General features: G+C 38.4%; 1 protein-coding gene across 2 annotated transcripts in view; it reads left to right on the top strand.

Annotated features, from left to right (window-relative positions):
• The window catches only part of veph1 (ventricular zone expressed PH domain-containing 1), an 80,613-nt gene extending 62,825 nt beyond the window's left edge, over positions 1 to 17,788 (top strand). Inside the window, exons 12-15 of one of the 2 annotated variants that reach the window (XM_038693147.1) lie at positions 1,223 to 1,340; positions 10,182 to 10,318; positions 13,494 to 13,547; positions 13,979 to 17,788. In XM_038693147.1, coding sequence (XP_038549075.1) covers positions 1,223 to 1,340; positions 10,182 to 10,318; positions 13,494 to 13,547; positions 13,979 to 14,161 — 492 coding nt within the window. In that variant the 3' untranslated portion in view covers positions 14,162 to 17,788. Of the gene's footprint in view, positions 1 to 1,222; positions 1,341 to 10,181; positions 10,319 to 13,493; positions 13,548 to 13,978 lie in introns of those variants that run through there. The other variant, XR_005440555.1, reaches the window with a different exon arrangement.
• Positions 17,789 to 18,169: the final 381 nt, after the last annotated feature.

The following is an 18,169-nucleotide window of genomic DNA, read 5'->3' as shown; positions in this document are numbered from 1 at the left end:
GTATAGAGTTTAGAGAAATGAAAAAGCAGAGTGTTCTGCTGGATATATAAACCGTGAATTCATTATAGAGAGATTTTGTGAAACCATGCAGATATGAACAACAGGATCCATCATCTCCTTAAATGTGTCGGTTTTTCTCCAAACCAGCCGAAGATGAATATCATCTCATGTGTTTAAGTGTTAAGTTAAGTTAAGTTTGTGTGTATTTGAAGTGAAGTATAACTCTTACCATGTGCGTGGGGTCTTCAGGGATTTTGAAATTTCTATTCTGACACAAACACACACAGACACTAATGCAAAGTTGCGCAGTCTATAACTATAATGTCATGCTCTTAAGTCAATTATAATTTGTGTGTATACACTTGTGATTTTATGTGTCTCCATGTACTGCAGCTTTAACAAGCCTTTCTTCAGGCTGGTACGTCTCCTGTAAAGTCTCATTTCTTTTTTCTCTTTATAGTGTTCGTGCAGTAAATAAAAAGCCTGATGCTGTTGATAAACCTTCCTCTGGGTAGACCAATTGTTCGAAAACAAACCACTGTGCTCTGTAAAACTGCTGGATATGTCATCTGATGTACAGTCTTGTGAGTGTGTGACCTACAGGTGATACCACACAGGTGTACAATAAATATAAACATCAGCCAGCAACAAACAATGTGAGCAGAGCCACTTTGGTTTACAAAAAAATAGAGCTCTTCTGTGCAGACCTACACTGACACTCCTGCCTCCACAGATGTTATATAAAATACACTGAAGAAAATATTATAGGAGACCATTAAAGACAATCTGTGATGCAGGCTTTACTTTTATAATATAGAGCAATTCTAATGTCATATTATTTTTAATTCAGTCCTACTGTAAGTGTGCACTGTGCAGCTGTATGTAGGAGAAAACTATTAAAAATAGTATTGGATGGATCAAACTCAGTATTGTCATAGCAACACCAACAATGGCTTTGTTATATTCAAGTGTCCCAGTAGGTCATGACAGTCTGACAGTGAGCAAGCATGCAACAGGACCCTGAAACTGAAGCAGTTAATGGAATTCAGCTATCATTCGTTAATAATTTACAATGTTTTTTACATTTACACTTGTGCTTTTCCTTGCGTGAAGTGTGAAAAAGCCGTGAAAAAGCCGTGAAAAAGGCATATCAACTAGAACGTTTAAATAAAATTACAGGACAGTTTTAATAAATATTCCGTTTTCTTTTCTCTGTCTTCAGGACCTGGACAGTCTCCAGATTCAGCTAGAGGAGGTGCGTTTCTTTGACCTGTTTGGCTACAGTGAGGAAGAGGGAGGTTGGCTCTGCTTCATGTGTAATAACCCCGAGAAGGCCACAGGTACACACACATACACACACACACTCTTAAACACTATTATATAAGCACTATATAATAACGATGATTAGAGGTCCAGATGAACCAGATCCGTTTCAGACAAACAAACCTTGAGAGGTTTGTACAAAACAGGACGCCTCCACCTCGTCCCTGACAGCAGTTTGTGTTTTTCATTTTCAGATTGTTGTCTTGGCAGCAGTGAAACTTGAATGTAAAAGCTCCGTATTTGTATTTCTAGTCTTTTTGACTACTCAAAGCACTTTTACACTACATCTGTATTCACCACTCACACACTGGCAGAACAGCCAGGATTCAGTATCTTGCCCAAGGACACTTTGACACGCAGCCTGGGGGAGCCAGGATTGAACCTACGACCTTCGGATTAATGGCCAACCCGCTCTATCTCCTGAGCCACAGCTGCCCCCGCATGAGAATACTCATTAAGGAGACACAGACAGGAATTACGTGACAGTTTTCATAGGAGCAGCTGACAATGTTGACTTCAGAAGTTGACGTCACCTGGAGATGAATAAGTTCTTGGAGAAAGATTGTAAGATTGTTGTTTGTTCCATATACATTGAATTTAAAATGACAACGATGAACACACTGATCGATGAAGTAACCACACAGAATCAATAAATTCATGGCCATAAAACTATTTTTAAAAAAAGGTTAGGCAAAGAGGAAATGCACAAGGAAAAAAGACAGGAAGAAAGCATGGATAAATTGACCTTTACAACACATATTAACAACCATCAAAAAATAAACACTTTGCCTGACATTTCACTGCGGTTTCCCCTGAATTGCTCCCAGCCTTTGTTGTCCTCTCTAAACAGAGCAATGAACAAATTGGAAAGTGGGATTCTAAAAGATGTTTTTCTCATTTCCAGTCATCTCATCAGCTTTGCTGGGCACAGTTGTATTTCCCTGGGGTCTGATGGTAAAACCAACGCAGAGCTTCATGGGATGTTTTTAGTCACAATGCCTTCAAGAGGAATAATCGTTTCCCAGAACATTGAAGGAAAACGGAGCAAAGAGCAGCTCTTATTTAATAACTGTCTGACTGATTTCAGTTTTGTGATGAAGGGTCACTGCCATCATGACTCAGTTCTGATTAGTTTACTTTGGACCAGAGACCCCCCTTCGATGAGCACTTTGTCCTAATGAAGACAAATCACATTTAGAGCGCCGTGTGTCTACTCTACAACTCTACAACTCTACACACTCGAGGCTTAAAACTGTTTAAAATGTGATCAAAATATAGGGAAACTGTTTGAAGCACATTAAAAAGCAAATAAAAAACAAAAACACCTCTTTCATCCGTTTGTCCCCCACACAGTGGCTCCTCGCTATTCAGACTTTCTCGCTCAGGCTTGATTTTGCTGTTAGGCGTCTCTTCTCTGTTGCCTGTCAGTCTCACTTGTTTCTCCACTCTGACAAACAAAGAAAGCACAAAGACAGTGTGTAGGTGATACTTTAACAGAGCGTATAAATTAACGTGTGACAGTGTAGCCTTATGAGAGCAAATGTGACAGTGTTTAGGAAACAGGCTTTCAATCTGTGTTTATCTCAGTCTCACATGGAAGCTGTTATTAGTTATATAAGAGGAGTTACAAGAGGGCAGTTTAAGGCAGATGTTGTGAAACATGGAGAGGGCAGAAAAGGTCAAACTGAGAGAGACTGGCTTCTGAGAAAGTGAACTCAAAATCGACTGTAGTGGCACTAATAAATATCTGTAAACCTTTGTCCCAGCAAGCAACAATGTGTTTCAGGCTCTGCTGTTTGATGACTGCTAATAAGAAGCCAGCAGGTATTTCCCAGAAAGTTAAAAACAAGAGGCAGGAAGTTTGGTAAAGGAAGGAAATGGGCAGATGGGATGCAGTTAAAGTTTAGCATGTGTGCATGTGTATGTGTTTATTTATGTTTGTGTGCTTTGGAGGAAGAAACGTTGAGATTATAGATTGGACTACCACAACTTGTGTTGAATTTGGGTTATTATGAGATCTCAAGAAAATTAATAATTTATTTAAAATATTCGCAAATACAACTTAGTGTAACAACAGGGTGATTGAATAAATATCGGACTTAAATACACTGAGTGCATGCTGCATAAAAGAGGTTTCCTGTGCAGAGCTGCAATTAGTTTAGGTAAAAAGTGTACTAATGTTAAAAAAACTCTCACCCCTTTATATTTGGTGTTATCAAGTAATCTAGATGGTTTTATTTGCCTAGGTTTTGATATGCCTCTCTGACGTTTCTGTTTTCACAGGAACTTTTTGTTTATTAGAAAGCATTTCCAATGAAAACTGTTCACAGTGAGGTTAGTGAATTTCTTACTAGAAAGATATGTTGCTGTTTCATGCCACAAACAAAATTAATTTTCATTGTATTACGGTGGAGATACTGTAGTTATCTCAAAACCTGTGTTTGGCTAGATACCACCAGGAATAAATAATCAAATATACTGTATTTAATTTGTAATTTGGGTGAACTGACCCTGTATGCCAGAAAGACGTGCAGAGTATGTCTCAAACTAAATAAAAATTCATGGGATTGATTATATACTGTAAAGTTCTTCAACATTCACATTGATATTTAAGGTCATAATGTATTTCCAGTATGAGATCACAGACATTGTTAGTGGCAAGGCCACAAGGACAGAAATGCAAGAAGGGTTCGGACCTTGGTCGTCCCAGGCCTATCTGCATAGCGTCAGCATGTTCTTTTTGGTGTATTTGTGTTGATAGTATGGGATCGTATTTACATGGCCCCAGTTCAGACCTAACGCCTTTCAATATAAAAGCAAACTGGTTCAATGGAGTTAACAGTTCGGAGTCTGAGGTTTTGTACTAGTTGGACAAACTCACTCTTATACTATATGTCAGAGTTAATAATAAACAGTCACCGGTATTAGAGGAAATGCTCAAGTATTATTAGGGCTAATTCCAAATACACTGTTGCCTTATTTTCCACATTTATTTTTTATCCTGCCATCAGTTCTGATTAAAGTTTTGTGTTCATGTCCTCTGCCAGGAGTACTGCAACCCAGTACAATCTTCTCTGCTAATAAAGACCTAAAGCAGCCATAACACATCCTTTTCTCCACAGTTATAGTCTATATGGAAATTGACAGTATGACACTATATTGCAGTATTAGATACAGTATAGTATCTATAACTTAGATAAGTTAAGTAAGTATAAGTTAATTAAGTATAAGCTTTAACTAGCTGAAGACAACATTGCAAAATTGGAATAACACTGCACAGTCTAATTTACTTCATCAGTCTTCAAGATATAATAAAATTTAGTGACTGATGAATGATCTTCATCCATTCAGGTAGAATTAAGATTCATTCGGCTCATTTATACGAAATCATTAAGCTAGGTTCACACAGATTCACAGAGGTACACACATACACACACACACACACACACACACACACACACACACAGCCCGATCCAAACAGTACAAAAGCCAAATGTGAGCCACTCTTCCAGTTCTGCTGCTCAGAACAAACCAGTGTAATCACTGAGCCAGCTGAATGACTGCAAGGAACGGATGATTACATTTTAGATTCATGCCAGCCTCTACATTACAGGAGGATTTACAAAAGGAGTAGTAGTACTTTCCCACTGGGACTGTGTGATTGGAAGCATGTGGATACATGTGTTTACTTCTTGCATTTGTGTCCTTGGCTATTCTACTACTCCGCTCGTCTTTCATGGCATAAAGGTTCGGTTCACCCAAATTACAAAAGAAATCCAGTATATTTGATCACTTATTCCTCACAATATCTAGTCAAGTTTTTTTAAACAGTAATACACTTTTTACCTGAACTAATTGCATTTAGGCCCATGATACATCTTTTATGCTTAAGTCTGACCTGTTATTAAACCAATAATATGTCTACTTGTCTCATTTTTTCCAAATGAGGCTTAAGTGTTAAACTATTAAATTAACCCAGCGCACCACTGTGAAACCTGGGCTCATTAAAACCCATTAACATTGTTAATGATATCAATAAACCTACCACCCATAATTTTAAGAAGAAATCAGGTTAAACAGACAGATCAGAGTCACTCTGCATCAGAGTCAAACTCGGACACACCTCCTGTAGCTGCAGAGCCTTAATCACTATCATTAAAGCCAATATATTGAATCACTGTTAAGGTTGGAGCTAAAACACAAACACAGTCAGCTGTTCTCTGCAGCATGGAGCTTTACCCAATGAGGACATTTTTATTGAAACACATTCCAAGTCAATTGAGCATCAAAGGCTACCTCCAACCAGCAACACTATCTGCAGCTGATCATTCATCAATACTGATGTACTGAATTTCTTCAAAGCAAATAATAGGAACCCGTTTTTGCTTTGCGGTACACAAACTCATCAAAACAAGGTGGGAGGTAACTTCTTTGCTGCCTGAATGGATTTACGGGAAAGTTGTTTTTAGTTAGTAGAAAGACAAAATGCTACATACTGTATAGCACTTTAATACTTTGGGTTAGTGATTGTACCTTAGTTCCTGTATCCATGCCATCAAACACTGGACAGAAACTCTTTGCAAATTCAAATGGTCCATGTACATGAAACTGTGCACAAATTCAAATGGTTTGTGAAGAGGTCTTTCACCAAAATGAAAATGTCTATAAAACAAGCCCACAATGTGGAGCCAGAAAACAAGCCCCAAGGTGTCCACTGGAAACGTTCTTACTTGTCTAACTGAAAGCTGTCCAGCTGCATCCAGTATATTAGTTCAAGTTACAGTAAATGACAGTGATGACTCATCTAATGTCACTGAAACAAATTTAACAGCTTCACTTTAGACGCTGTGCAATTTGGATTTGGAACTTTTTCACTTTTAGGTGACCCGCTTTTTTATTTTCATTATAAATGCAGCATATAACCACAGTGTTCACATTACCAGCTGCCACCAGCCAGAGTTATACTTTATAATGCTTTATATTGCTTTACTATAATAAAAATCTTGCTGACTTGGCCGGAGTGGCTCGTTGTGATTACGGCAGAGGTTACAACGCACAAGCAAGGAGCTGGTGTTTTAATGGTAAAGGAGAAAAGAGAGAAAGGTGAAGTGTTTTCCACTGCGAAGGCCAAAGTGGAGCCAGTGGTTACTGCCACTCCATGATGCTTTATGATCTACTGTTGAGTTTAACTACTGGAATGCCTTTGAAGTGAGCGGTAATGAGCAGAGTTGTGTGCGTGTTTGTGCATGTACTGTATGTGTGGACATGCCAGAATAAGGTACACAGGTTCACCATCTTTGGTTTTTTTTCTGTGTTTCTGCCGTTGTTGAGTGTTTTTACTTGGATGGCGACAACATGCCATCACCTCATCACCAAACTTACAAGAGAAAAGGGAATTGTAATTGCCTTGAGTGAATTACATACACACACAAAACATCCCTCATGCCTTTACATGTGGATTTGAGAACACATTCACTCGTGTGTGAAAGGCAGGTCCTCTGTTTGCAAAAAGATGGAAAACCCCAAGCGAGACTCTCCAGCATTCAATCATCAACCCGTGAAGACACGCTGAACAGAAATTCTCACCTCCAGGAATTATTTTGCAAATTCAGGAGATTCCCTCAGTAAAGAGAGATGTTCACCACGTTGTGCTTAAGTTTCCGTGTCATTACCACGGATGGAGTTTTGAGAGTTAGAGAAGTTGGCTGATAATAATAATTTCAGACATCGTTTCTCGAGGGTGCTATTTGATATTCTGGTAATATCATCATTGCAGGGTCGTGGTCATAAGGAAACATGTTAATTAATACCTCCTTACTGACTACAGTAAAAATCTAATAACTAATTAAACTTATATATACAGTAAATACAGACACAGTACTTGAGAAAATGCACTTAGTTACTTTCCACCACTGTTTGTGTCCTCGTCTCATTGCTTGACGTCAGCGTGTCTCGGATGAGGGGTTGTGAACTACTTGCCTGAGGCGAACAACAAATCCAGGGATCAATTTCCAGGTGTATGCATCAAAGCAAAGAGATGGCACGAGGCGCGGTGATTTATGCACCCGACAAGTTTATTTCTGCACCCCCCAAAAAACTGAAATATTTGTTAGATGACGCAAATGAGCCGCAGTGCCTCATCTCAGCAGTGTTTCTGTCTGAACAGGCGGACAGGAACTGGGTGTGGACTGTACACAGACACACAGACAGATCAATTAGAAAGATGCAAATGTTTTACTCAGACGCTCGGCATCCCAGTGAATCATCAGTACAATATAGGAAACATTCAAAACATTATCAAACTTTACCCTCATCCAGTCAAACTTACATTTAAACATCTTCTCTAAAAAAGAGCAGCGAAAACTGAATTCTATTCACCTCTATTGTATTGGGTCAGAGACAGCTATCTCAAAACCTGGATAGAATAAATAAATATGGCTAGATACCACAAGAGGTAAATGAGAAAATAAATTTGGGTATTTTGACCCCAATGTTTCTGTTACCGCCCTGCATAGCAAGGTGTTTCCAATTATGTTGTATTGTATAATGTTTATGGCTGAAGTTCAGGATAATTATCATTAATCAATTAATACACCTTTTTTTTGATTAATCAATTCATCATTTAGTCTATAAAATGTCAAAACATACTATTAAATGCCCATAAAAAGTTTTCAGATAAGAATCTGTAGTAATGTCTTTTTAATGCTTTATAAAGTTTTGTTTGACAATCTGTCAACAAAACAGAGAGGAATTTCATTGACACTGATGTGAAAACAGAAAAGCAGAAAGGACACTTTCTCCTCTCGTGTTATGTGAGGTTCTGATGGCCTTTAAAGGTTTGTCCTGTTTGGCGTCGGGCACCTCCTTAAATCATCTTTCCAGCATGCCCACACATTCGCACACACTCTGATCAGATTGCAAGTAATCTCTTGACTGCTTTTCTCATCGTTGTGGATACAAAGAGTGGCTCTGTTTGGTGGTCAACATCTGAAGTCCCGGTTTGCTGGCACCAAACCTGAACCAGCCACAGTCTCTCCAAGTACACAGTAACACACGTGCATACACCACATGCACACATTGAAACAACTGCTCAATTCATCAGTTACTGAAAATCTGTGATCACTTGATGATTCATCTTTTTGGTGTCAGTCGGAACAAAATAAACCGTTTGTATTCAAGCAAAAAGCCATTTACATAAACGCAGACACATTGATGCATGCGATTATAAGACGCTCACACATACACACACACACACACACACACACACACTCAAATCAGTACTTGATCCAACTTAGTCCAGGAGTTTCACGTTGGTGTGTGTTTCTAATCAGACAGATCCAGACCCGACTTTGTGGGAGGCCTCCTCTATCTGATCACACACACACACACACACACACGAGACAACATGCTTGTGTTGATTTAAAACAAACAAGCCATTAATGTTGACTGGAAGTGGAAAAGTTCAAGTTTGCTTGTATCACACAATTTCATAAAAATGCAGTTCAAGGTGCTTTGGGGTTATAAAACGTTACAGCAAAGAACTAAAGAGACAGAAACAGATAAATAAACAGTAAAGGAAATTGAGGACAGAATTGAACTTTAAGATACAAAATAACTATGTGAATGCCGAACTGGTTTGTTTTACAGTAAATTCATGATGCAAGTCTCAGATCAACAGGGTTGTGCCACTCTTTAGAAATGCTTAATGTTTCTCACTTTATCAGGAGAAATCTACGGGGACATGAAGAGGGCAGGTACTCTGTGATCTATGAGATCTGCAGGTTTCACTACATGGGGTGCATTTACTAACATTTATTATTGATGGATCCAGAATCAAGCTGCTCTTGTCTTAAATGCAACATATCTGCAACATATCTTTCATACTGTATATTTAGCTATGCACTACCAATTACATATGCTCTGTGTTACTCCCAGCCCATATCCAAAGCATACCTGAGTCTTTTCAGTTTGGGAATGCATTCTTCATATGCTGCAGGCAGCCACTGGTTTCCATTCATTTCGCTATTCAACACGTGGTGGTGTTTTTTAATAAATAAACACTACATATAAACTGTATGGCTATACTCAGACGTCGAGTGCATTGAGTGCTCCGCATGTTTAGAAGAGAAATGCCACTGAGATTGTTTTCCTAGAGAACGACAGCTTTCTTGTTGGAGATTAGACAGGAAGTAGTCACATTAACCTATCCTCCAGATCAAACTTTCTTTTTGTTTCAAAAAGAGACATTGTGGTGTATGATGCGGTAAATCAGAGTGCTGTTTGTCATGAAGTGTTGAGAAGTTGTACAATTAGGTGCAATCTGCAAAACTTTATACATGAAATAAAAAGCCTTTTATTCTCTGATGTTACAGCCTTGCTAGAAAATTAAATGATTACTGTAAAATAAAAACTGGGGAAAAATCAAAATAGGGAAAGAAATAGGAAAATAGACATTTGCGAGCCAGATGTAATAATAAATTCATTTAGGGGGGCTATGTAGGGGGTCTTGTGAAATTGTCTCATGGGCTAGATCTGGCTTGTCCTCTGGTAGAAAAATCAACATGCAGAGTTGAAACCAAAAACTGATTGGTTGCCAAACATGCCACATTATTTATTTCACAACCACCATTTTCGCATATTTTTTACCTTTCAGGCTCCATTTTCTGGAAACATAGCTCATGTCAGACCCTCCCACCAGCTCCTGAATGCATCATAGTGACAGACCTTTGAGATCAGCCCATTGATGGTCAGCAGTTATGTAAAGTAAATGGGGGAAACATTTCTTAAAAACACTAATACATTTTCTTTTTGTCTGTGTCTTCCTTTGTTTCTGTCTGCCGTTCTGTGTTTGTATCTAGTTGTGAACCAGGAGGGACAGCCTCTGATTGAGGGGAAGCTGAAGGAGAAGCAGGTCCGCTGGAAGTTCATCAAGCGCTGGAAAACCCGTTACTTCACCTTGGCGGGAAACCAGCTTCTCTTCCGGAGAGGCAAATCAGTACGTAGCCAGTGAAAACGAAGGCTCCTCACACACAAACACACTAACACATTGATACGCATGCACACTGTCCCTGGCCTCCCACTCAGAAAACCCTCATTAATGTTTCCCCTGTTCCACGTCATTTGAATCATGATGAAATTCTGAAACAGTGGAAACCTAATCCCGTGATAAGCTCAACTGTCCCTCAGGAGCATCCGGTGAATCCGACTGTAACAAACCTTGGCTCCGTTCAGGACTCTTGGGGGACTCCCAAGGCCAAAGCATGATACTGCAAATACATGAGTCACTTTCACCCACTATAACTCAAAGCAGATATCATTACGCACAAGTAGCAAACACACAAGAGGTACAGTTTCGTAAAGTACGTGTGAGGGAGAGAAAGACCAAACGTAAAGGTGAGTTCCTGTGGGTTGCAACAACAAAAACAGCAATCATTTTTCCTCCAACTTCCCAACTTTGCTGGTGAACAAAGGGTGAGGTCACTGAACAGAGAATTATTGTGCAAAATATTGCCTAATCAAAAACATGGAGTGTGATCAAACATGTGCTGAGGTCAGAGGTCTGAAAATGTTTGCTAAAAAAAATTGTCAAGTTTGATCTTGTCTAGCTGACAGAAAAATATATTCTGTTCATAAGAAAATCCAATTTATTTGGAAACTTACACCATCTGAGTGTCTCCGTGCTTTTATCCTGGTTTATGGCAGCCATCTACAAGCAATTAATTATAATTGAAATCATTTTCACAGCCAACAGGAGATCGGGTTTCCTCTGGATCTTTAGACAGCGCCGTGTTTACACAATCAGCTCCTAAAAACTAGAGCGAAGCAGGGCTATGACAGGAAAATCTGGAAACAGGGGGAATATTGTCTAGTAGATTTGAGCTCTCTTTTGTTTCTTTTTTTTTTACTCTAAACAATAGTCTTTGTGCTCCTACCCAGATGGTTATGGATTCCTCTCTTTTAGCAGCAGTCACAAATTGGAAAGGTTTTGTGGCTTTTTTCTCGGAGCTCAGTCCATCTTTGCCAGTATGAACTGGAGGTGGTTGGCGTGTTGTGAAAGACCTTTTCCCAAATGGGGAGTGAGATTAAGAACCAAAAAATGTGAAAACTGAACGGTTGAGTAGCTTTGACACACTGAGGGGTTTGAAACATTCCCCAAAACCACACAAAGCTAAGTCTTGCATCTCACTCTTAACGTGCCACATTTCCATGAGCATATACCGAGTCAATCAAACATTCTAAAAAGGAAGATTCCTATATTATCTGTACTGCAGGTTATTGCTGAGCTCCTCTGCTGAATACTGTATTTTCTCCTTTATTGAGACCAGACAAAGAGTGATGCCATACTACAGGCAGGCCTGAACTTCAATTTGGCAAGACCTCATGCAGGAATACAGAAAAAAATAGAGACAGAGAGTAATATTAAATGAGAATAATATGAGAATGAAGGATGTGTTCAGTGTACCAAACTGTTACTTTTTGCTATTTTTGCTGCTAAAACATGCTGAATATTATTTCCCTACCTTCCAAGCAGCCATTAGTTTTCATTTGTGTTACTGTCAAGACACCTAAAACTGTCTTGCGCTACTTAGTCCATTAAAGTAATTATGTCTTGTTTCATTTTTGTTAGTGAAACTTATTATTGAGTCATTAAATGCTTGCCACTTGACACTAAGAAACTCCAAAATGCAGCATATCATTTATTTACAAGTTGATTTGATTTATGAAAATAAGAGTACAAGAAACACAAAAAACAAACATGCAGCTGCCCAACCGCTTCTATGCAGCAGCTAAGTGTAGTTGTGCTGTTAAGCACAAACAAGAAAAAAAAGTTTTTGTCAGTATACAAGTATGACAAATAATTTTAATTGTATAATGATAATAATAAATACATAATTTACTGTCTCAATAAATACAGATGAAAATTCACTAATTTCTCTGGATGCATTTAGTATTTATTGCAATCCACAGGATCTTCAAATCTTTGGCTTCATACCAGCATCATTGTCTCCTGAAATGCAAGCTGTCAAATGCAATGAAAGAATAAATAAGGTGCACAACAAAGATTCAAAATACTAGTAAAAGTAGTGTGTTTAGTCTAAATGTATGAAAATATCTTAATGGACTTTTTGGTCATGATAAAACATTTCATCATATGGCTAAACATCAATCAAATGTCCATTTAAATCAGTACACAAATCCACTGACGTGAATCCACTGTGGAAAAACAGCAATCAGACCCTCAGCACAGCTATCCGGGAGGTAAAACTGTGAACATCCAACTGAATGCTTTTCAACAAACACAGAAAGGATGTGGGCAGTTGCCATGAATCCTGCAGCGAGCTCTGGTTAAGTGGTTATAAACACAGGGTTATGTGGTTATAAACACACATCTAACTGTGGTGTAAGAAGACATGACTATGGTGCAATACACACACACTTACAAAGAGACACATTCAAATTGACACTTAGTGGGGTAAAACACAGAGGTGATGTGCAGCAGAGCTGGAAGTGTAACTGTTCTGAGGTAGAATGAACTGTAAACAACACCGTGCTGAAATCAGGAGGCTACATGTGATATCAACAGCAACAGCAGGTACTGAAATACTTAAAATGTACAAAGAGCTTTTTAACATGGCTGAAGATCAAGAATCACATCACTGTATTTTTTTTACAACTATAGTTTTTTATCAGATTAACACAAGCTCTTATAAATATGATACATTTTTACAGGATAAACTAACGAACAGTATATAAAATAGTTAGAATTTGCTCCACCTCAACCAACGTTATTAAAATGCTTCTTACATATGTATGCATCAGTAATAATAATCCAATAATATAATAAGTAACAGTGACCTATTTATATATAAGTAACATTTTGAATGCATGCATTATACTTGTAACTGAGAATTATTAAAGAACAAGTTATTTTCACTTAAATAAAAGATGTGGAGTTGTCGTCTACCAATGACAAATGCACAACATGGTATTCATTATTAGTAAAATCTCTTTTCTGAAGCCTGCATTAAGTCGGTGAGCACAGGTTGTACAGCTCCAGGTGATAGGGAACATCCACAAATGATATGGTACAATTGCTGTTGGAAACTTACATGATTTACCATCTAAGGTTTTCATTTGTTCTTTTGTTTGGATGGATTCTTTACCCATAGAAAGACGAGCTGGATGACATCCCTATTGAGCTGAGCAAAGTGCAAAGTGTCAAGGTGAGGAGTTCATTGTCTCTCCCAAATCTGCTCCCAAAACCTTTTGATCTTCATGTGTTTTTTAGCATTATTAGCTGTTTACCTGGTCTCATAGCTGTGGTTTTGCTACTACTTTTAAAGGAGGTGACATTGTTGTCATTTTAAAGCTACTTATATCATCTGATCATGTTATAGTGTACAGTGTGGAAGGTCTAAATCCTCCCCAATGAGAGTTTACATAATTAAAGAAGGCAGATCACATCCCCAAATGCTATGAGCAGGGTTGCCTTACAGCTGTGAAGTAAGAAAAGAGGTGGCTACATAAAGCCAAATTACATCAATCTCAAAAATTACAGCAGCATCTCTTCCCAGAAGACAGCTGTTCAAGTCTGAGTTTGTCATCCTCTCCTCCTCCTTTTTCTCATCTTTCTTGTTCTTTTTTTCACCTATAGGTGGTAGCCAGGAAGCGGCGGGATCGGGGCCTGCCGCGGGCCTTTGAGATCTTCACAGACAGTAAGACGTATGTGCTGAAAGCTCAGGATGAGAAACATGCGGAGGAGTGGCTGCAGTGCATCAACGTGGCCGTGGCTCAGGCCAAAGAGAGGGAGAACAGAGAGGCTACCACCTACCTGTGAGAGCAACACAGTTAACTAATGAGGTCACACACAGGCTACTGTACTATTGGCAATATGTGCCATGCACACAAACATACACTTAACTTAGTAATATCTTGCATAGCTGTACACTAAAACATCCACTGCCAATAACATAACTATATACCTGTAATCTGTGATATACATCTTTAATCCTCATCAAAAACAATCGAAAATACTTGCTATGCAGTATTTTTAGGGGGAAAAAGACTTTGAATAAACCAGCGATAAAAGACTGTGGAAAAATGAAGGATGGTTACATTTAAAAAAATACTGACTCCCTGTACTTACCATTACACCACAGACTCTGATGTATTTATGACTGTGGACCATCATAAATGAATGTTACAGTACTCACATACAAGTGTTAAAGATTGAAGTTACACAAGCAGTACTATACAGTACAGAAACTTCAGCTCCCTCAGCTTGAGGCCAGACACTGCTATGAGCTTCAACAACCAAACAAAACCAGCATGTGTGGAAACTTGGGATTTTTAATGATGCACGATGATTGGGATGTATTTGAGCCCAGAGTAGTATTTAGCAATAAAGACTTAATAGAAGCACAGACCTCATAAGGACTTGTAGCAATAATGAGACTGAACAGTTTCTCTTGAAAAGCAGGAAGGAAGAAGAAGAGGAGCTAATGGACAGCAGATGAGAAGGACATTCAAGACTGGAATAATGTGTGTGTGTGTGTGTGTGTGTGTGTGTGTGTGTGTGTGTGTGTGTGTGTGTATGTGTGTGTGAGAGAGAGAGTATGATGTAGTCTTAAAGGAATAGTTCAACATTTTGGGATATATTTGCTTTCTTTCCAAGATTTAGAGAACATTGAATATCACTCACTTCTGTACTCTAAACAAGAAGCTACAGTCACAAAACGGAAGGTTATCTTAGCTTAGCATAAAGACAGGAGACAGAGGGATACAGCTAGCCTGGTTCTGTCCAAAGGTAACAAAATAATAAGAATATTAATCTTTATTTGTAGAGCACTTTTCAAAAACAAGTTGCAAAGTGCTTTTCACAAGTGTAAAAATAATAAAATCCACCTACCAGAAACTCTAAAGCTCTTTGTTTTATCTGAGTTTGCCAGACAACCAGCAGAGACCCCCAGAAGTCACTGCTGGTTGTCTTGCAAACTCACAATGACTTCAAGACTTCAGGAAGTTGCTGCTCCCGAACGAGAAATAGTCACGCACATAACCCCCCTGTAAAACCACAACTTCTTTACCTTTGGACGAAACCAAGCGAGCTGTTTCACCCTGTTTTCAGTCTTTATGCTAAGTTATGCTAAGCAGCTGCTGGCTGTAGCTTCATAGTTAGATATGCCAAGAGATTGATATTAATCATCTCATCTAACGCTTGGCAAGAACTACTCAAACTCTTGTGGAACATGGATGTAAATATTCAATCCAGTGTTTTAAAATAATTTTGTATCATGTATTTTCTGTATTTTTGACTTACATAAGGTATTTTCTATCACTAGCAAAAATATTTTCTCCCCAAAGTCAGCAGGTAATAGCTCAAGTTGAGTTATTTAAGAAGTGTTTCATCCAACCATCCAAACAATTTTGTCGTATTTTCTGTTTGTTTCTGTCTTGTACTAAAATGCTTATGAAGCAAGTCCCCTAAGATTTAATGAAGTGGTCACATTTCTGTTCTTTTGCAATCTCGATACTAAATGGACTGGGCTATTTCTGGCTTTCCCGAACAAGAAACTTCTGCAACCCTTCACTCGGTGTTTCACTCTAGTGTCAGCCCAACTGTTTCTTTAAAAGGGAGTAGACCACAGATTTCAAAGTAAACGTTGAAGTAAATTTGTGGTTTCCTTGCAGATTTAGAAACCAGTGCCAGTTCAGTCACAATGATTTACCACGATTCAGTATAAAGAATGAAGGTGATCTCTGTCATTTTAAAACAGGCCATTTCCAAAGGTTAGAGATTAAAGGCGCATGTGTTTTATGGTCTTTTGTTTAAACCATGAGATTGGACATAGTGGAAGTGAGCATCTGACTGTTAAAGTCCCAGTCTTTACCTCTTTACAACTTCCAGTATCGTGAAAAATGAGCTCCTGTGGCAGAACACGTGGAGCACTATGTTACTCACTAACCAGGATGCAGATGACAAACATGCTCTGAACTGTCTGCCCCAGACAAACAATCAGGGTTGGCCATGGCAAATCAATTATTTTGTATGTCTGATTTTGATCCTTTATCTGGATCCACATCAGAGGTGTGTGTCCGCCTACTGGTGAATGTATCACTCTCCTCATCTGTATCAAATGATTTGGTTTTGGTTAAATATATAAAATGCATTTTTCAGAATATTGCTACATACACATTGCCTTTCTCACCAGGTCAGGTTACTCTCCATTCACAGCAGAGCTTACACATGATGATGAATATTTATACCATGCTACTCCAACACATCTTGATTACCTCCATCCTCCTTCTTTTTATTTAGATTTATGACCCACATACACACAGCTATCTATGCACCCCAGCGTCTGGAGGATTAAAGCAAACAGACCCAAGTAAAAGCTAATTTAAAAATATTTTTTAAATTCCTTGTGTGCCACATATAGCACCTCAGGACAAATACTGCCAGATAATCAAATGGACTTGATTATTGACACTTTCTGGCATTTGTCTTGGCCCACCTATCTGGGCTGTTATGCAGGTTGGAACAAACAAAAGTATTTGCGCTGAACTTAACTATACACACATATTACTTGACTGTAGCTGGATTTTAAATCCACTGCCACCCTTAAGTTTAGAAAATCCTCTACCTTGCGCTCTAAGTGTACCATGAGGCTGACAGTGTTGATTTATTGGTGTTTGAAATGAATGTCTGATCATATGAATGTCAAAGTTGTGTAGATTTAACAATGCGAACGCTTTCTGCCATAGTTTCCAAGCCTGCGGGGGGCCAGCATTTTCTTTGCCAAAATGAGCAATTTTTTTAGGGTAGTTTCCTCTTCATTAAAATATATTTGTAGGCAGCTGTCTCTCTATCTCTCTGTCTATCTATCTATCTATCTATCTATCGATCTATCTATCTATGTCTCGCACTGGAGAATAGTGAGCTGTTATTTTGGCTACTTTAAAGCACAATGAGATTACATTTACATTTTGGAAAGCTGATGTCAGGATGGAAACACAGCTGTATATTTCAACAATCACACACACTGTAGACTACATGTGAAGATGATTGACACAAGTATTCCTGAATGTATAAAACCATTTCTCAGCATAAATATCAGCCTTGTGTAAAGAATCATAGGACAGTGTGTTAAATTAACTTTGATTTTAAGTTTGATTTTTTGATATACGGCCAATATTTATTTTTTACAAGTGCTGTCATAACACTTCAATCCTGTCCGGAAAGACCACTGAAACGATGAATGACCGATTTTTATCTTGTCACCTCTGTGTCTTCGTTGTTTTTATATTACTATGAATTGATACTGCAAACAAATGAATGCTGTATTTTAACAATTTTTAAGTTATAGATTGTATATTTGCCTGTTTCACCTTCTGCATGTCTGACACTGCCTTCTTGTCTCTTTCCTGACAGAATTGTACAATAAATCTTTACCAGTGAAATCAATGAAGTCTATCTTTTCTGTCTTTCTTCCTGTCTTTCTGGTCACTTGGAGTAACAAAAAAGACATGTACAAATATGATACTTAAAGAAACTGAATAATGGTTTCCTGGATCTTCGCAAGCAGAAAAAGAGAAATTGATTTGAACAAAGTCGGGATTGTTTCTGTGAAAGTCCATCTTTAGACAATTTGTCCAGTTGAATTCACTTACCGAGCCTTGCCCTCAGTGGTAATGATCCTCTGGCTAAAAGTTCCTATCTGTTGCTCCAGAACTCCTGAGAGGATACACACACACTGGCACCATTACACAATATGTCTACATCCCAATGTAAATTAGAACAGAAAGATGCTTTGCTAACAGTGAACAGACCTGCGGAGACAAAGAG

The sequence above is a fragment of the Micropterus salmoides genome, unplaced genomic scaffold (genome assembly GCF_014851395.1).
Source record: "Micropterus salmoides isolate LMB-PRFRI ecotype aquatic unplaced genomic scaffold, ASM1485139v1 Ms_hic_scaffold_3, whole genome shotgun sequence".
In the NCBI taxonomy this organism is placed as follows: domain Eukaryota; kingdom Metazoa; phylum Chordata; class Actinopteri; order Centrarchiformes; family Centrarchidae; genus Micropterus; species Micropterus salmoides.
This window is presented reverse-complemented; position numbering and strand designations above follow the sequence as displayed.